The sequence below is a fragment of the Montipora capricornis genome, chromosome 4 (genome assembly GCF_036669925.1).
Source record: "Montipora capricornis isolate CH-2021 chromosome 4, ASM3666992v2, whole genome shotgun sequence".
NCBI classification, from domain to species: Eukaryota; Metazoa; Cnidaria; class Anthozoa; order Scleractinia; family Acroporidae; genus Montipora; species Montipora capricornis.
In genome coordinates this window covers 42,022,903-42,042,902 of record NC_090886.1, presented here as the reverse complement: position 1 = coordinate 42,042,902, position 20,000 = coordinate 42,022,903, and the positions used below count along the sequence as shown (strand labels likewise).

Genomic DNA, 20,000 nt, shown 5'->3' with positions numbered 1-20,000 from the left:
CGTTTGTTTTAACCGGAAGCGTTGACATGACAATCAAAGTTTGGGAATGCCGCTGATGATTATGACAGGAGCTTCTGAAGCTCAATTCTCCGAAAATAGCGAAACTGTTATTTTAATTCAGGGATATAGAAGTCGACCTTGCAGGACTTTAGTAAAAAAGGAAAAGACTTGCAAGCAAATCAGCCTCCACTGGAGCAGCCTTGATTGGGACTGAAAAGATCCTGAGAAACAGCAAGCTTCAATAACAGAGAAAAAAAGTCATTTAATATTATATTTTGTATTTGGAAAGTTTTAAAATCGACTGTGTATTTACCAATATTGCTGGCCATTGGAGAAATGAAATTTGGAATTCAAGTGGGTACTTCATGATCCTTGCCTTATTATCAAGAACCTTTGGACATTTTTTATGGTTGTGCCTCTGGTAAATGGTTTGGTCAGAAATTGTCTCGTGTCACTTGATGGGGGACTCTTCTACCTGATGCAAAGTGAGGTTGATATCAAGCAAAGTGAACCCTCGTGAGCGATCAATGTTCTCTTCGTGGTTTAGTGCAAGAAGACGAAGAAAAAGGGACTGATATCACTAGGTTAATCTTAAGTGCTTAGTACTCCACACTACATTTTCGTGAAATATGTTACAGCGGTTATCAGTCACACGCGCCCCTCAACTGTCCTTTTTTTTTTTTTTTCATTTTCCAAAACTAAATTTGGATGGACGTCAATCAAATGTTTCCATCACAATATAGTTCTGTTCGCGTGGCGGCGGTCGAATTCGTCATGGAAACATTTGATTGACGTCCATCCACATTCACTTTCGAAAAATGAAAAAAAAATCGTTGACACAAGTGGATCCAATTCTCAATGGTCGTGAATGAATGAACCGAATATTCTCCTCGCCAGTTCGGTAGTACCGAAGGATGGTAGGCCCCCAGGATGGCTGTGTAACATTCTAGTTATGGTATCTCACTTCTTTTCAATTCCGGACCTACATCAATGTCACTTTGGAAGGATTTCATCCCAGTTGATGCAGCCATAACAGTAATAGTTGGTAAAGAAGGTTGTTTACCATTTTGAGGAGTAGATAAAGTGGTCTGGATTTGTAAACGTCATTAGGTCTAGAATAACATGGTGTGGTAAATGTAGCAAATCTTAAATATTGAAGAATATGATTTCAAATGCTCTAGTTTTAACCTACAAAAAACTGATACGTTTATAGTGATGTGTTGTTGGTAGATGACAAGTGTAGGACCAGTTAACTTTGGTCAAGTATTTTATTCAGGACATCCTGAAGTGAATTTGCTGTCTGCCTCACCGACTCTTGGATTAAGCCGGTTATCAAATTATATATAATGGCACCCTTTGACGTTGTAAGCTATTCCAGTGCCTTCCCGATCACGAAAAATCTGTACTGTCATAATTAAAAGGAAGATGTGAATACCATTGTATAGCTGTAGCAATTTATTTTAAATACACCGAATAAATGCAGTTAGGCTATGCAAACTTTATCTGTTTTCTTTATTGCCCTTACATTTCTCTAAAATGAATGACTTGTACCGCACCGGAGTTTTGCCACACGAGACATCCTGAGTAAAGAGGGGGAAATGATCTGTTTTTTTATAAAGACGCAACAATTCATTGACGGACTTAGTGTGTTTTATTTTTCTTTTCTGTCTTTTCTTTTTTGAATTTTACGTAACTGTTACATACCACGGCTACGAGAACACCACTTAAGCAATAGAGAACGTTTTCCGTGTTTCCATAGCCTCGTGTAAACATGAGGGGGAGTTGGGAGAATTCGAGACAGTTATGCAACCCCTCGACTTGTTAACCATACAATTATTATTAAACTGAGGTGATAAAAATTCTACCACCTTTTGTAAAACAGTAATTGTGTTTTCTTTTTCGTTTGTCCGAGGTAGCTGTTGTATATCTTTCTAAGGGCCTGTTTACATGGAGGGAGAGTGCCCCGGCTAACCGAGCCTGTAGCTACCCTGGGATAGCCAACTTGAAGCGTTTACATGCTAGACAAGGTAATCCGCTTTCCCGGAGCACCCTGTCTACTTGCTCGAGGTACCATTGTAGGTGGGCTATCTTTTTGCCATGTAAAGGGTTCGTGTCAACTTACCCCAGCTAGCCGAGGTGAGAAGACCGCGAAAATATGGCGTTGTTATCACTTCCAAGCGGCATGACTATTGCGGGGGTGGGGGGTAGGGGGTGAGGAGTGGGACAAATCTGCTGAATGGAATGGCAGTGAATCTGAAGAGATCAATGTAGTAAATACTGAAAAGCGGCCCCTAGCGCAACAAGTAATTTTAAAAAAAAAAATTCTGCCGACACGTTTCTTTTGTCTACCGTCATGTTTGTTGTGCTTAGTGGCCTGGCTATCCCGCTTTGGTGAGTTGCATGTTAAGGCTGGTTTTCACTAGCGTCGGAGTCGTGAGAGTGCTTATGACTTAGTGAAAATCAAAGATCGGAGTCGTGAGCGGAGTCATAAGCTCGACGGAATCGGAGTCAGAAGAATTAGAACGTTCCTATTTTCTTCCTACTCCGCTTATGATCCAGTGAAAACTAGATTGTCGAAGTCGGAATCAGAAGCGGAAGAACCAACCAATCACAATGCTTGGAACCGAGCATTGTGATTGGTTTATTCTTCCGCTTATCCCTTGTACTGATCGCTTCTCGGCCATTCGGCTATGATTAGTTTCTCGGGAAACGGCTACGGTCAAGTACCATTGTACTACGTACGGTACTTTTTTCAGTGCCATAAGAGGCAGGCACAGAACAGTTTCGGCTGTTTGTCTGTTCTCTCGAGAAGCGATAACTAGGGTTTTTTGGTTCAGCTCGAGGGTAGAATCATGACGAACTTTTGTAGTTTCTGAGAACTATTTACTACTTGTAGCTTTTGTTGAGTTTTGAATCGATGAAAGAGAGAGTTTTGGCGATTTGAATCCGGACTGGACTACTGGATTTAAGCTTTTTTCTTAATGAGATTTCAAGTTATTGTGGAACGTTTGGTACCAAGCCCGGGGGGGGGGGGGGGGGGGTACTCCCTTATAAGAGCTTAATGGGGACGTGCAGCCAGCCAGGGTATGTTTTTCGGGATTTTTGTCTTGAACAGGGTATCAAATTTATCATTTTTTGTCTTAATCAGGGTATCGATTTATCAATTTTTGTCTTAAACTGGGTTAAATGTCCTAAACAGAGTATCAAAAATTGGAATTCTGTCTTAAAATGGGTATGAAAATCAGCGATATTTATCTTAAACAGGGTCAGGGTATGAGGGGCCGCGCCGCACCTCCCCACCCAGGGATATATCGAGTACCCCCCCCCCCCCCCCCCCCCCGTTGGGGTACCAAGTTACTCTAATACTGAAATCAATATTATGGAATTGTAAAGGAAAAACTTTGGACTGGACTATAGAACACGCAATTACGGAATTTTAGATTTTTGAGCATTGAGAGAAATGGAGTACAGATGTTGTCTTCTTGTCTTCGCCACTGCAGATTTAAAAAGTTTTCAAGGAACAAGTGTTTTTTTGTCTTCGCCACTTCAGATTTAAACAGTTCGCAAGGAACTAAACCAAAAAAAAAAAAGGATTGATTATCCAAACTTCTTGTCAATTGTTTGGTTTTATCAACGGAGTTGATAATGTAAATTGGCCACCGTACAGAGATTCTAAAAGCTGACGTTTCGAGCGTTAGCCCTTCGAGCGTTAGCCCTTCGTCGTCCTTCGGATTCGCTCTGACGAAGGGCTAACGCTCGAAACGTCAGCTTTTAGAATCTCTGTACGGTGGCCAATTTACATTATCAACTCCGTTGATAAAACCAAATTTTTGTATACTACTTCCCCACCGACGCAGCACCACAGTTTCTTTAGAAACTACCCCTTCATTCTTGTCAATTGTTTAAGTTCAGCTTTTGTTTAATTTACATTTACCCTTTAGTAGAAATTGCTGTTTAGTTTATTACATTTATATCTTTTGTAAATAGGCAAGAGAAGTTAAATAAAGTTAATGGAAAAAAAAACAAGAAAGGAAGTAAACCAGGATTACGGAACCGGACTTAGAATACAGGGCCCGGTTGTTCGGATGATTTAAGGCTGATCTTGTAATTTTTGATGAATGGAGTTAAAGTCTCCTTCAAAAAATAAATTAATAAATTATCTCTTATCCTGATAACCCGCTAATAGGGCTTTGTTGTTTGCATTTGCAAATTTAATAACATTCATAATGAGTTTTTACAACAAACAACTTGAAGTTATATTACAGATTTATCTTTCTGGTTATCTCTCGCCATTTTCTGAAGTTTACCTGTAGTTGAAGTTCACGGTAACTGGACACTCACTCACTCACTCAATCCTCGGAACCCCACTGGGGGAGCATAAGGCACCGACAAACTTCTTCCATTCAGACCGGTCCTGGGCCAGCCACCGCAGCTCGTACCACGTCTTTCCAGCTGTTTTCAGCTCGTCCTCGATGGTCCTCCGCCAAGTGCCGAGTGGTCTACCCCGGTGCCTCTTCCCAGGGGGCGCCCAAGACAGCGCCTCGAGCGGGTGCCGGCCTTTCTTCATGCGAAGGACATGGCCAAGCCACGTCCACCGTCTTCTTTTCACCTCCAGAACGATGTTGTTCACCCCTGTGCGCCTCCAGATCTCCTCATTGCACACCTTTTCTTGCCACCTAACTTTCAATATTCTCCGTAAGCATCTCCCTTCGAAGCCCCGAAGTTTGCTCTCCAACTTCTTGTTGGTTCTCCACGTGTCTGAGGCGTAGAGAAGAGTTGAACGTACGTTGGACTGGTAGATTCTGAGCTTAGTTGGACAATTTGTGTTAACTGTTTGCGCATTCCACGGATACGCCCTTGTAGACGTCTTGTTTATCTATTTCTTACAACTTGACACTCTGTGTATGTCACATAGAGTACTTGCTTTTATCAATCAGCGGCTTATACTAAAGGCTCGTATTCACCATGGCAACTTACGCGATTGAAAAATTTTTAGTGTTTGGAGCAGTTTGTCCTATTCTTGTGTTTTTTAAACCTTACCTCGACCTCCTATTACTTTGAGACCGAATGTAAGAAATGGAAGAAGATAATGGAGTTAGATCCGGAGCTCATTCTCGTGTTTCAAGTGCGGCGGCCTCGCAGGTCGACGAGGAAGAAGTTGAAGATGAAGTGAAAACTTCAACAACCTCCTTGGTTAGCTAGCTAAAAAATAGAATGTCGAAAGTGATTTGCACCTTTCCATTGACGTAGTGAATAGGTTTTTCTTCTCTGTAAGAGTAATCCTTGGTTTCTTCTTGATCTCTAAAGAATATGTGTTGGGCGTTTGGTGTCAATAAACATGTACCTGTTCACAATCTGTCCAGTGGTGGTAGAAAGGTAAGCTGGAGTAAATTTGAATAGTTCCTCTTCATGGGAACTCGACATTTCATAGGCTTCAGTTAAGGGTAGTCTATATGCTTGCATGAAAGAATATTAAGTTTCGTGTTTATTTTCCCACAAACCCTTTCTTGGACACTTGGCTCTTTTTAGAAATGTTTAAATTTATTTAATACAAGGGAAAGGAGACGTTGCAAATATGAAAGTTACCATTGGATGCAACGGCCGACGGTTGGTTTTGAAAACACTGCTCAAGATTGATAATCAAAGATCCTGTTTCAGTGATTAACATGAACATGTCTAATAAAGTACTCCCAAGAGAAAAGTCACAGCCTAAATCCCAGGGCCCGGTTGTTCGAAAGCCGATTAGCTTAATCCAGGATTAGCATAAACTTTTGTTTCAAGTTTTCAATTTTTTGGTGAAAGTTTCTTTTGCTTATTTTTGTTTTTCAAGATTGACTTCTTTCAATGTAAAGTTTTTCAGAATATCAGCGTTGAACAGCATTTGGCAATAGAGAATAAATTCCTGGGCCCGGTTGTTCAAAAGCTGATTAACGCTAATCGCAGATTAAAAATTAACCGAGGAGTTAATTTCTCTACTCCTAAATGCTATTCAACGCTGATATTCGGCAAGACTTTACATTAGAAGAAGTCAATCTTGAAAAACAAAAATAAGCAAAATTAACTTTCACCAAAAAGTTAAAAACTTGAAACAAAAGTTTACGCTAATCCTGGATTAAGCTAATCGGCTTTCAAACAACCGGGCCCTGGTTAATTTTTGATCTGGGATTAGAGTTAATCAGCTTTTAAACAACCGGGCCCAGGTGACACTGCAATAACACTTTCCAAGAAGCTTGCAAAAGTGTTCTTCTCCCACTTTCCTCCCATAAAAATTACTCATTGGATCTTCTTTTAAAAGATGTATAAAGTTACTAAGGAACCAATCGCACCCCCTCCTCCTCTCCCCAATCACTTTACACTGAGGAAGCCAACCCCACCCCTCCTCTCCCGAGTCAATTTGGGACTACTTAGGACAGCATGTATAGATGCGAAGCCTTTAACTGTTCAAGCTTAATTATTACTTGCAAATATGAGTTGACAACCAGAGGTTTTTTCTAATGTTTGGAATTGCTGTTATTTTGCTTGTAGATGGCATTATTTGTTTGTGCACATGTTGGTGTTATGTTTGATTGGGAAGGAAATAAACAAGAGCTTCTTCAAGGACATGTGAGATATATAATATTTTACAGTTTAAGTTTATTATCATTTTATCTAGATTTGAGAGAACAATTACTCTGTAACAGTCAAAGGTGTTTTTTGGGTCATCATGCATAATTTCTTCCATCAATACAAGCATACAGGGTGCTATCAAAACTAAGAATTTTTCTCCATCTGAACCAACAGGAAAACCTGTCTCTATTTTTTTAAGGAAACTGGGATCTTTATTGATCTGCCTTTCACTATTTTTTGTTTGGATATGGTTGTGCTTCCTTCATACATGTATATTAAGCAGCTCCTATGACATTAATAATTCATGAGCCTAACGGCCTATCAAAACTTAACATCAATAAAATGTCATGTGCATGAGCTCTAAACCCAATATTTAAAACACTCTTGAGTCTTCAGTATAAGTCTTTATATAAAGAATAGTTATGAAGCCTCACTTGTTTTTCTTGTATGCTAATAATTATCTTCCCCTCAAAATTTGAACCTTTGTTTGGACTCAAGGGAGACAATTTTTGTGGAATATTTTTGAAGCTCGCAGCATGTTTTTCAGGTCTAAAAACACTCGGCTACATCTCATGTTTTTAAAGCCAATAAAACACTGCTGCTTGTTTTTTAAACAGTTTAAAGAGTTTCTGCAAGGTTATTTATTACACTGCTTACTACCATTATCTTAGTAATACAGGTATTTATATCGTGCTTGTTCTTTCTCCAACACACATTAGTGTAATGTCATCAGTTGCACTTGTGTTAGTGAAGACAGGAGGTGGATTGCCACAGCCGACAGGGGGACAGAGAGCATGGTCATCATCTGGGACTCCTTCACAACGTAAGGCTAAGAACTTGGAATAAGATTATTTCTATTGTTTGTCATCAGGGTTTTCATTAGAATTTTTAATAGTCATTGCTGTGCAATTTTCAGCCATAACACTGCAGCTGACAAGCTGATCTATAGCTGTACTTAATGGGGACAATAACTTTAAAGCCGTACATTGTAACTCCTACAGAAGTGACACCCATGACAGGGCTTACGGGTTATCGGTTCAATTGAGAACCCTGCTCATATCAGAGTTCAACGATGAAATGATACATGAAGTGGATCATACATTAAACATACATTTGAACTGCAGATATGAAATCAAGTGAAGCCGTGACTTCGCAATATCGGTGCAAGGATCATAGCTTCACTTGCATATCCCCAGTTCAATGTATGATCGTTGATTCATTCCTCACAGGAACATTACAACCCACAAATGATCAGTTCCCAATGTCAGTGGCTTCATCGGTCAGTTGGTTAGAGCATGCCGGTATCGCGAGATCACAGGTTCAAACCGGTTGAAGCCATAACTATGAGGATCATAGCTTCACTTACTTTGTCTTGTGTATGAGAACTTAATAAATTGTGTTGACTGTCATTTGAAATTTCAAATTTGTTTGGTACATACCATTTTTTTACTGACAGAGACTACTGGTAATTCCTTTATTTTTTATGTGTAATCCCCCTCACTCAGTTTGAGTAATCACTCAACAGACGTTTTGTTGATGTTTTTTGTATAGGATTCCAGTTCAGACAATATTTGAAGCACATCCTGATGGATGTGCTGCCATTGCAATGTCACCAGATGCCAAATACATTGCGACAATAAGCTTCAATCTTCCACAGGTAAATGATCTCTATCAAAATTTATGATGGACTAATGATATTCTCAATATGCAGAATCAGACTGCATATTCATCTTGTCTTTGTAGTAAAAAAGGACCTCTTGTTCTACAGGTCTAGACTTTTTGCTGATTGTAATAGAATGATTTGCCAAGGAATGAATTTGTAAGGAAACAACTTTTGTCATCAAAATTAGACCAAAAATATTTACATCTTTTCAAATATTTTTTTCCTCAATATGGCAAATGTTGAATAAAGTATTTTAAAAAAGGCTTTTGAAATCATGCAATAATCTGGAGCTTGGTCTGTAATTTTATTGCTTACCTTATATTTTACCAGACTGTTTCTGTTTGGGATTGGACAAATAATGGTGAAACACCCATGTGTTCTGCTACATTAGATGGCAATTTTGGAAAACAGGTGAGGCACATACAAGTGTTGGCTATTAGTTTAAAGTCTGAAACAACGTTTGTAATTTTTTAAATTTTAAGTCAGTTACTTCCATGTCACACAACATATGGTTTAACTGTGAGAGGTACAGGTGTGTACATTATTATTTTGTACCGCAGTTATGACATTTTGGAATGACATCATAATGTAAACTTGGGAGTGCTCACTCCCTTTAGGTTAATGAAGTTTTGTACTGGTAGAGTTATAGAAAAGATTGGAAAATATGAAAAGTCCTCAAAATACTGTTATTTTGATTATACAGCTTGGTGTAGTTCTGTTTACTCACAATGTCATGATATTGTAAATTTAAAATTTTAACAGCAACTGTAATAATTAAAAAAAAAAGGTATTTTGAAATGAATATTAAAAGAAGGGCTACAGGGGAAGTGTGTAGTATGAATTCCAGAGTCCAAAGAGCCTAGCTCTCAAGCTGACCACCCCCCTGGGGAGGGGGTACCCCCTTATATGGGCTATATAGGGTTGTGCAGCCCCAGAGGGTGTGCTTTTTCAGCCGTTTTGGTCTGAAATAGGGTATGGTTTGTGCACTCAATCTTGAATTGGGTATGTTTTTTAGAAGAAGTTACTACTACTTCATCATAATAGGCCATAAGACCATCAACAAAAGCCCTTCTCAAATTGTTACACCAACTGTGTAACAGCTGAAATAGTTCGTAGATGTTGGTCTGGAATAGGGTAAGGGTTTCAGGAAGCGAACCGTACACCCCCACCCAATTATTCTGGGAGTACCTCCCCCACCCCCCGGTGACCACCATGCATTGGTTCTTTGAAAGTGCAACAGCAACATTGTACAATGTTATCATTCATTTTGTGTGAGGTCTCTCTTATAGAGCTGGAATGCCAAATGGTGTTGTTTTTGTTCTTGTTTAAAAGACTTACATCACCTTCAATCCAGAGGATTCAAGTGAGCTTGTTAGCAACAGTGAATCACAAGTGGTATTTTATTCTTGGGTATGTGAACCATTTGACCCCTTTTCTTAGGAAGTCGGAATTTTCAAATCAAATTTCTTTGGTAAACTTTTGAAAGGTTTCATCCTCTGCTAATATTATTATAATTTTATTGTCTTTCTTTTCCAGAATGAAAACACCCTGGAGTATGTTGCCCCACCTCTTACAGACAAGGTTCATCTATTTTCATTTTCTGTTTGCCAGATGTTTAAAAGACAGGTTAAAAAGAAGAAAACTTATGAAAAAATATGATCTTGATTCAAAATTCGTAGGACTTCAATCGTAGCGTTGGTCAGTACAGCCAGTCCATTTTCCAGCTCCAGTCTCCAAGGGCTCTCACAGCCACTAGTTGTGGTAATATAGTAGTTTGGGAGCATGCGGGAGGAGATCTTCCATGCAACAGGAAGGCATTCAAGATTGTTAAATTACAAGAAAAAGCTCTCACAGTCCTAACTACTGCTGACAAGTAAGAATGAAAAATTATTGCAAGTTATGTAGGTTGTTCTTGCATTTGCAAATGTTAAGTTTGCAAATGTTAATTTTACTAAGTTTAATTGTTTTCACTTGTTATTTCATCAATAGGTACATTGTGACAGGAGACGTGGCTGGCCATGTACGATTCCTGGATCAGCAACTCAGACTTACAAACTGGTAATGTATATTTGATAAGGTCAACTGATTATTAGTAAACTGATCGTGCAGTCAAAATTAATAAAGTCAATAATTGGAGAGTTATTAATTAAAAGTGAGTAAACAATTTTCGTAGTGTTATATTTTCTCCACATCTTGTTCAAGTCTTTGTCTTTTTACCAACTAGCAGGGTATTTGCCTCATTCATTGTAATAATCCATCAAAATCACTTGAACCAACACCACTGCTGCGGCCACCTCTGCCCTTACTGCATCATATTATATTTGAATGGTTTGCCAATGTCCCAATCAGTATTGTGACTGGAGCCCCCACCTCCCATATTTCTCATTGCCACCCTAATCATCATTGCACATCACCAACTGAAGATCCCGGGGGAGGGGGGGGGGGACTCCCATATGAAATAGACGGGGATGCTCGTCGTCTCGCTTAGGGAAGTAAATTTTGGATTTGGGTCTCGCTTAGGGTGTTCCGGGCAAAGCGCCAATATTTTAAGCCGCCAAGGTTTCGTTTAGGGTTCCGCAAAGAAACACAGAATTACGCAAAGAGAAACAGAAGTCAAATTTTGCTTTCGAAAACAACTTTTAGATAAAAGCATTCGATTATTATATCTTAATATCATTAAAACTCACTGCATGTCATATTTGTGTGTTTTTAAGCAGTCTCTTTTAGGGGTCTAAATTTGCTTAAGCCACGCCCAGATTGGTCTCCTTTAGGGGTTAAATTCAAATTTCCGACGAGCATCCCCGTCTGTTCCATATGGGAATGCCTCCCCCGGGGTTGATGATATTAATTTTTAAAGTATATCCTTTCTGTATTTTTATCATGAATCCTTTTTAGGTACAAACACTTCAATGCAGGACCTATTAATGCAGTTTCCATGTCCTATTCACCAAAGATTGTTGATGCACAGTAAGCTTTGCATATTTTGAATGTGTGTTTTTCTGACATTTTGGTTGCTTGAGAGGTAGAGGCACATAGACTTCCTCTAGGTTTCTCCAAGCTCTCCCTAATCACATTTAAGACATATTAAGTAATATGTTTGAATTTGCTTACCTTGTATTATTTTTTGACAGTTGACCCATTCTTTTGTTTGATGAAGTGTTTTGGCTTGTTTCAGAACTCCAAAAGATCAAACATATTATCCAGCTAGTTCCACCCTTGAAGGCATCCCGTTTGTTGTAAATGATTTTGTTATCAGTACCTTGACAGCTAATGTAGCTTATTTCTGTACTGATGGAAGCAAACTTCAGGTAAGACATTTGTCATATTGTATATTATTTTTTGCCTTGTGGGGGAATAGGTTTTTCTGTTTAGTGTTGTAAACAGTTTTTCTGTTTTAGGAGAGCAGGGATGGCGCAGTGGTGAGAGCACTCGCCTCTCTACTCTTCTCTGAGAGGTTTTTCTCTGGGTACTCCTGGACCAGTTTTCCCCTCTCAGAAAAAACCAAATTTAGATATGTATTAATTTGATTTGATTTGATTTTTGCACAACCCCACAAGCTATTCAGCTTTAAACATTATTGTGTGAAAATAAAGTTCTTTTATTAAATTATGTGGCCTAATGCAATTTAAGCAGGTTAAACTTTGAATTGAGACAATCCTGCAGTTGTCTGCTTTTGACTGACCGTGGGAAAATATGGAAGCTCCTTGTGGTCATACAAGGATCGCTGTGGTCTTTGGCTTTACCATTGCAATAGTCTTCCCTCTTATTCCACTTTCCAGTAACTTTGGGGTCTGTAAGTATTCTACTGGTTGTTTTAAGTCTAACAGTGACTGTTGTGGCAGCCACTCATAGCTAGGGTTGTCATGGATACCTCCTGGCTGATCTCTTCCCAGCCCCTAAGCTCAGCCAATGTCGACGAGTGTAATGATAATTATTATTATAATAATAGCTGTCAGAGTTAATCACTAAAAGTGATGCCATAGAAACAGCGTGGAGATGAGATGGCCAAAAATCGACTGACATGTATACATGTTGATGAACAAGAACCCATCCATGTGAAATGAAAGCCAATTGCGCGAGAGGCTGGCAGTTTATATGTATTTTAGCAAAGTTGCACATTGGTCACGTTTTGTGGAAACACAAGATAGGTTAACTAGTGTTTATTATTTGCTTCAATTTGCCCACGTTCAAGGTTTTTTTTTCCTGATTCCAGTTTATCCTTAAAGAACATGACAGTGACACACACGCACTAGCACGCCATCCCTCAGAGTAAGTTCCTTGTATATACTGTAATTATCATTGTTAGTATCCCATTTTCAATGTTGTTACAGTTTGTAGTTTTAAATTCAGAATTTGAGACTCACATGAACATGTTAAATTACCTTCAAGGCCAAGACTTTGTGTTGGAGGTTACTCAGGATTACTACAGCTGTGGGATTATGAGAAAAAGTAAGTTGACATGGTTCATGTACACTGTAGTTCTCAGGGTTCTCAGCAGAAGCGGGCAACTGGTGGAAATCTGCCGGTTGTGAGCATGAAGGTAGCAGCCTGTTCAGGCTATAAAATTCTCGTTACCGGTATTAAACAAATACATATTCAAAACATACATTTGTAAACTTACGTTGAAAAGGATGACATTTAGATAAAGACAATGATCGGTTATTTGCTACTCGCTTCATGACAAAACTTTGGATGTTACGCATTTCTGAATTTGCTACTTGTGTAGGTTTCATAATATGTGCAAAATTAATACATCAGCTCAGGACGGCTTAGCTTGCGAACGCAGAATGATGTACATGTATTTCTGGCAGTCATAAGTATATGTCGCCTTCTTTTTCAGGGGAGAGAGATGACCGCTGGAAATGCTAGATATCAGTGATTTTATACGCCGATCGCAGAGATCGGCAAAAATCTCAATCACAGCACCGGGCACACTAGGCAATTTTGGCTGATCGCAGCGATTGGCGAACAAAATCACCTTGTGTGTCGCAGGCTTAAACGATTTCAAAGTAGCACTTCTTGTTGAACGAAATTAATCTACGGATATTAAATGGTCTCAACTAGAAATTCAACCTCCAGAATGCGGGCAAATGCACCTCTAGAAACCTAAAATTTCGGACCCCCTAGAGGCTCAGCCCTATGGGCCTTGTACTCTGCCCGTTGGGCTGAGTCATAAGCCACCTGTTCTTGCAATTTTGCTGTCTGAAATTGCCAAATCTACTGAGAATCCTGAGCTCTTTTCATCTGAAGTATTGCAAGGCCTGACACCTTGATAAGGTTCACCCAAACCCCTTCTCATTGTTTCCGCAACTCAACTTTCTTGTGTTCTTTATTTCTTTGTCTTCATTTTCTGCAGAGAACTTCTGATGAGTCGAGTGTTTGATCAACGGCAACTGAAGATCCAGTGTTTGACATTCAATCCCTCAGGGGATCTCTTAGGTAGGTGCCAGATCTTTTAGGAAAACTGCAATTTGCTATTCTTGAGCAGTGCCTTGTTTAAGGTCCATGCAATTAGGTATCTCAGTTAAGAGTGGTCATGTGGACTGCAGACAGAGTGGTGCTGTAATGTAATGCATACATGACATTAACTTTTAGGGTTATCACTGCAACATCACGCAGCACAACATGGTTCCATACTGTTTCATTTGGTTAAATTCTTACTTTGAGATATTGCTCTTAGGAAGGGGGAAGGGGGGTGGGGGATAGACTGTAACAATTGCATTTGCCTTTATAGGCTCATGAACACATTTTACAGCTAAAATCTTGGAAATTTGGTTGCATCAACTGAGTCGATAAAAGTGAATTGACCACCTTAAAGCGAATTCACTCCACAAAAACCAATTGTTTCACTCTCCCAACCTCAGCTTTCCTATCTTCTGGTGGTTAATTTACTTTTATCGGCTCTGTCGCAATGTTCAACCCACTCACTGATGGAGTGCCGAAGTTTCTTTAGAAACTATTTCCTCTTTAGCTGTTTTAGCTCAACGTTTTGGCTTGTGTATTTCTGCATACCCAGCCACCTGCAGATTTATTCACACCAAGTGGGGTGTCATCCTAAAATGCGAAGGCATCTGCCACACATGTACTTACATGTACCTGGTATCTGCCTTCTTTTTTGTATTCATACAGTGAGTGAAATGTGGATATCACTTCTACATACATTATGCAAAATTACTCTGCCATTAGACAGTGCTTTTCTCTTTCGCTGCTTGTACTTACTTGAGCTTTATCCGCAGCAATTGGATTCACTAATGGCAGTGTTCGCATCCTGGATGGATTGACATTGAAGGAAGAGGGATGTGGCGATGGACTTGCTGTGTTCAGTCATTGTCATGACTGTATAACGAACATTAAATTCTCTCATGACTCCAGCTATTTAGCTACTAGTGTAAGTTAATCTTAGGCCCGTTTTAAACGTCGCATTTTACATGGGCCGAATGTAATGCAAATGAACGAAAACAATAGATTTTTCTTATTTGCATTAGATTCGGCACATGTAAAATGCGACGTTTAAAACGGGCCTTAGTTGTTTAACTCAAAACCAAATTTAGTTGCAATGTTTAAAAGCGACACCAGTGATGAATTATGCATTGTATTAGAACAGGGTTTTCATGTACAAGTGTGTGATTTAGTGTGAAATGAGAGGAAGTTGCTGACTTGATCATTAAGTGCCTTGATTAAAATAAATGATGTTCCTCGGTGGCTCTATTTGCTTGGCTACAACTAGACTCAAGTTGTAACCTGCGATCAAGCGTACTTTTCTTGAGTTAGGACGCTAAAAAGTACCTTTTCCCACCACGTCTAAGGAAAAGTACACCTGATCGCAGGTTACTCAAGTTGGTGAAGAGAGGTCGGTCGGAGTGGGAAATGCGAGTTTGTGGCGTACTGAATGGACATCATCTTAAGTGTAAAGTGAGTTGGAATGGAATGCTGAGATAAATTCATACTGTCTGACAACAACTTTGTCCTCTTCCCTTGGAATAAGGAAGCATGAAAAGGCTGGCTCTCAAAGGACAAAAACTGCTGCGCTTTTTACGGCTCTAAAGAGAGTAAAAAGATCTGAAGGAAGCTTGAAAAATGCAAAGTTTATTCCTAATCAAAATTCCTCATGAATGTGAGGTTCAGTTTCCAATAGCATTTTTTATGGGAAGATGTTACGTTTAAGGTTACGGAACAGGTTCGCGGGTGCATTGCGGAAAACCATCCTGACGGGCGTGCGTAAACCTATACATCATTTTAAAGCTTACAGAACCAAGAATGACTTGGAAATGTTTTTAACTGGTGAAATTGAATATAAAATGTACTGCGATCAGTAAATGCAAAATCAAGCGATTTTTTTATAAATGCGTCAAACTCGCGTCGGATTTTGACCTTACGAAGAAAATGACGACTGCATAAAATAGCAGATGTTTGTCTTCAAAAGGGTGTCGGGGAATCGTTAGATCAGCTTTCAAAAAAAGTTATTATAATTCAAAGTTCAGTGACATACCGCGATTTCTTGGATTGATTTAGCGTTAGGAATTATATCTTTAAAACGAAAACAAATAAGCTAAAGCGCGACACCCTTTTCAAGGCAAACATCTGCTAAGTGTTACTGAGTTAGTAAGGCCAAAATCCGACGCGAGTTTGCCGCATTTATAAAAAAAATTGCATCATTTTGCATTTACTGATCGCAGTACATTTTATATTCAATTTCACCAGTCAAAAAAATTTCCACGTCATTCTTGGTTCTGTAAGCTTTAAAATGACGTATAGGTTTAGGCACTTTTGTAAAATTTCGCTGAATATTACGCGCCCGTCAGGATGGTTTTCCGCAACGCACCCGCGAACCTGTTCCGTAACCTTAAGTTAAATTTAGTATAAATTAGAATTTTTCTTTCTCAGGATCTAGATCGTTGTGTAACAGTCTTCAAAGCTCAGAAAGATGATTTGGATCAACCGTGGGTTTACATTGGCAAACAAAGAGCACATTACAAGACTATACAGGGTAAGGAAAAAACATTATGCTTTCTGACAATAACCTGCTGAAGAAGAAACAGACTTCCTAAAGCACATTTAAAGCCTCCTGTAACTCTGCTGCATGTTCAACCTTTTGGTTTGTTAATTTTTTTAATTGCCTTGGTGTATTGTTAAAGCCCCATCTACAACCGACAGGCTTTTCGACCGTTTGTTTTTGTTATTCGCATTGCTTATCGCAGCGATCTGATTGGATGAATTTCAGCTTTGGCTGGATTTTCATATATGAAAATTGTTCCATGGCACGCCATGCCTGTCAGTTGAAGGTGGGCCTTATAACGGATGTTGTAATAAAATGTGAGTGTTTTAATTTTTGTGCAGACATTTCCTTTGGAATCGCTCTAGACAGTAACCTTCCTCGTTTACTTTCATTGGGCCAGGATAGAGTGCTGGTATTGTGTACCTTTGATTTGCTTATTTTATTCTTTAACTTCAATTGTGGTTTCTCAAGACAATTGTGTTTTCCAGTAGATCTTTATTTTATTACTTTAAGGACAGCTGATTGACTGTAAAAGTTGTCGGTTATAATTGAAAAGTTACTGTGAAAATAAATTTTAGGGGAATTAAAGGGTGTTAGAGTATTCCAAATGTTGCTGTGTAAGGACATGGCATGTGATAAACATTGTTAAGCATTTTACGATGTTGTAGCTAAACTATTTAAGAATAATGACAGTATTGGCTTTAATTTGTCAAGATAATAATATTTATTGACCCCTTGACTTTTAACTGACTTATTTCTCGCAGGTCGAGTATGATCTTGTGAACAGCAGTACCGATGACCTGCGACTTATCAGCTCCGAAAGAATTGAACAAAGTGCAGTACCTCAATGCTTCACTTGGTATCCACCCATCGTTAAAGAGAATTTCCTGGTTGTGGCCAATGATCAGGTACCTTACTAATTCCCCCGTACAGCATAAGAGGTTTCGTGCCACATAGAGTAGATTTCAAAATGTGTTCCTTCAAAAGACACAATTGTTGCCGTCAAATACAGCTGTCAATTTTGGTTTAGCATCCAAAGTTGCGCGTTGTCAGGTGACCCAAAATCCTACCTAGTTGCTCTGATTTTACTCTATGCCAGCGACCATTGATTACTTGCATTATGGCTCTGCAAGTCTATTCTTCAACAAGCATCAAACTTTTAACCACGTCTGCAGTGCAGATAATACAGAATAAGAGATTTTGGTATTTGATTTGTACCGCACATGTGCGTGCCCCGTACATCCGAATAATTATGTTCAGACTTACAGAATCTCCCGAGACGTAAGAATGGAAGCGTCTTCAGTTAAACGACGCCGTATGCACCGATAAATGTTTCTTTTTAGATGCATTAATAAGATTGATGGTATCTTTTTTTCAAAGCTGGCTGCGTACTGAACCGCCTAAGACGAATCCAGTCAGTATAAATGGAGAGATATTAATCTGGGGTTTCCTCGTAAGACTGGGCCATATCGCTTCCGCGACGGTCGTTGCCATTTGGACGACACTTCGGACAATTTTCACTGTTAAGTTTGTCGTTTGGGAATGAGGGAAAAAATACTTAATCTAGGACTAGATTAGCAGCGTATGTCACTTAGAATTTTGAAAAAAAAAAACTTAGAAAAAACCTTAGAAAAAAAGTCAAGAAAAAAACTTAGAAAAAGGTGAGAGAACGATATCGCTCTTAACCACTACACTACCGAGACAAACGCTCTAAAAATCGCAATTTTAAAGAATTGAAATGAAGCTAACCCTAACAATTTATTGAAAGCTAACCGAATAAAAAGCCTTGGTTACTAAGAATGCCATCGACTGTCATAAATGGCAACGACCGTTTACGAAACTTATAATAGCATCGTCCTTGAGTCCCATACGGGGAGTGTAATTTGGAGACTGACAATTCGGCTATTTAGCCAATTAACGTCTTGCTTTATAAATTTAAGGTGTTTAAAGCATGTTTGTTTTCATTCCAGTTCAAACTAAAGCTATACAATTCCACTACGAAAATGTGTAGACGAACGCTGCTGGGACCAACCTATGGTACTCCGCTAAGGAGGTATGCAGATGGCCTGTTTGACAGACCGCATCCCAATTTTTGTGTAATATACTTGAGGCGCTTAAAAAGAGGGTATTTTCGTGAGCACAGTTTGTTCATTTGGATTCTCCATTTGCTTTTTCCTAGGTTAATTGCGCTGCCACCCTGCAATGATAGAACGACTCGATATCTTGCTTACATCACTTTGGATAAGGTAAAAGAGTGGGAAGTGAAAATTAATATTAGCAGAGCTACATCTAGCCTGTCGTTCGGTATCAGACGTCGACTCATCTTGAAAGTTGTATGAAATTCACTTCTTTGAACTGTGGGTTCGAAATGACTTTCCATGCCAAAGACCATCGCATGGAACATCTCAAGTTAAGCAGTTGCGTGAAGAAGCCAATGACCGTGCTATTACGCCGCACCCGACGGTAGCTGGTCAGTAGCGAGTTCATATTACCGTATATCCAGTAAGATTCAGTGAGAGGTGAAAGTGAGAGAAAGCATGTTTTTTTTTTCAGTCCCCTTCACATGCTTAAGTTGTTCCATTAAAATTATGCGATTATCTTTGCCTATAAAGTCAAAGAATAACATATTGCTCTATGATTTGGCCGAACATATGACATTTTGTTCATTTGGGTTGAGTGGGTGAACTATATTGTCATACAGGCAATACTTTTGTCGTACTCAGGGCCATAACCCGGGGGGAGGAGAGTGGGGCACTCCCAGAAAAATTGGGTGTAGTTGTGCAGCCCGCTTCCTGAAACCTTTACCCTATTTCAGACCAAAATCTGCGATTTTCCCAACCCCATTTCAGACCTATTTGAGCTGTAACGCGGTTTGCCCCCCCCCCCCCCCCCCCGGACGAGGATGAGGACGAGGACGACTACGAGAACGAGTTTTCCGTACTGAGCATGCGCATAAGGTTTGGAGGCCGACGTTTTTCGAAGTGCGCGTTCTCAGAACGGAAAACTCCGAACTCGTAGTCATCCTCTTCCTGCGATCTGAAGGTCCCTAATGAACTGATCGCGCCGGTTAACGCCCGTTTTTATCCCTTTCGTACGACACAGGCATCCTTTATGCCGCCGCGGAACTGATACAAGTTCGCCTATGTTTCGTTGTTAAAGCTTTTTGTTGAGTTCGCACCATTTTTGTTTTGTTTTGAAAAACGCGCTGTAATAGGCCATTTCCGAGTTCATGTCTCCCTCATCTTGAAAGCGAGTCTAATTGCGAAGTTTTTCTTATGAAAATTAGTTTTCATTCATGTGTAAAACAGAACTAATTACCATCACAAAAACTTCGCACTTAGACTCGCTTTGAAGATGAGGGAGACATGAACTCGGAAATGGCCTATTGACCTGGTGTAAACGACTGCTTTTGTTGTTAATTTTTCATTAGGTTGGCCTGCAGTGTTTGCCTTTGGATGGTAACCCACACAAAACTATGGCTTTGATTGCTCACCCAGAAGGAGTATGCATCATACTTTTTAACAGTTGTCCATAAATGTAACTATTATAGTTTACACGGGGTTACACACACGATTACCTTCGAGACGCTTTTTAAGACTTGCGCCGCATTGACTTGTTACATACTGGAATTAGAAAAATCGGTGTCCTATTTTGTCTGCTCTACTGTTGTAGAGTTTTCTCGGTAAGAGGAAGACCAGGGGAAAAGATCAGGTTGCGAAAGATCGAAGAAAAGCA

At 39.5% G+C, this 20,000-nt stretch overlaps 2 protein-coding genes across 3 annotated transcripts in view; both read left to right on the top strand.

Moving 5' to 3' along the window:
- LOC138046990 (lissencephaly-1 homolog) overlaps window positions 1–1,497 on the top strand; it is a 15,978-nt gene extending 14,481 nt beyond the window's left edge. For both annotated transcript variants that reach the window (XM_068893643.1, XM_068893644.1), the window contains exon 15: window positions 1–1,497. This exon is cut by the window's left edge and continues 18 nt beyond it. In XM_068893643.1, coding sequence (XP_068749744.1) covers window positions 1–56 — 56 coding nt within the window. In that variant the 3' untranslated portion in view covers window positions 57–1,497.
- Window positions 1,498–4,956: 3,459 nt separating this feature from the next.
- LOC138046985 (cilia- and flagella-associated protein 251-like) overlaps window positions 4,957–20,000 on the top strand; it is a 22,491-nt gene continuing 7,447 nt past the window's right edge. Inside the window, exons 1-22 of the mRNA XM_068893632.1 lie at window positions 4,957–5,193; window positions 5,308–5,376; window positions 6,526–6,603; window positions 7,326–7,429; window positions 8,158–8,263; window positions 8,600–8,680; window positions 9,602–9,679; window positions 9,806–9,850; window positions 9,949–10,142; window positions 10,259–10,327; window positions 11,165–11,236; window positions 11,445–11,577; window positions 12,483–12,538; window positions 12,659–12,718; window positions 13,626–13,708; window positions 14,506–14,657; window positions 16,154–16,256; window positions 16,607–16,677; window positions 17,030–17,173; window positions 18,236–18,318; window positions 18,445–18,511; window positions 19,696–19,767. Coding sequence (XP_068749733.1) covers window positions 5,077–5,193; window positions 5,308–5,376; window positions 6,526–6,603; window positions 7,326–7,429; window positions 8,158–8,263; window positions 8,600–8,680; window positions 9,602–9,679; window positions 9,806–9,850; window positions 9,949–10,142; window positions 10,259–10,327; window positions 11,165–11,236; window positions 11,445–11,577; window positions 12,483–12,538; window positions 12,659–12,718; window positions 13,626–13,708; window positions 14,506–14,657; window positions 16,154–16,256; window positions 16,607–16,677; window positions 17,030–17,173; window positions 18,236–18,318; window positions 18,445–18,511; window positions 19,696–19,767 — 2,037 coding nt within the window. The 5' untranslated portion in view covers window positions 4,957–5,076. The remainder of the gene's footprint in view (window positions 5,194–5,307; window positions 5,377–6,525; window positions 6,604–7,325; window positions 7,430–8,157; window positions 8,264–8,599; window positions 8,681–9,601; window positions 9,680–9,805; window positions 9,851–9,948; window positions 10,143–10,258; window positions 10,328–11,164; window positions 11,237–11,444; window positions 11,578–12,482; window positions 12,539–12,658; window positions 12,719–13,625; window positions 13,709–14,505; window positions 14,658–16,153; window positions 16,257–16,606; window positions 16,678–17,029; window positions 17,174–18,235; window positions 18,319–18,444; window positions 18,512–19,695; window positions 19,768–20,000) is intronic.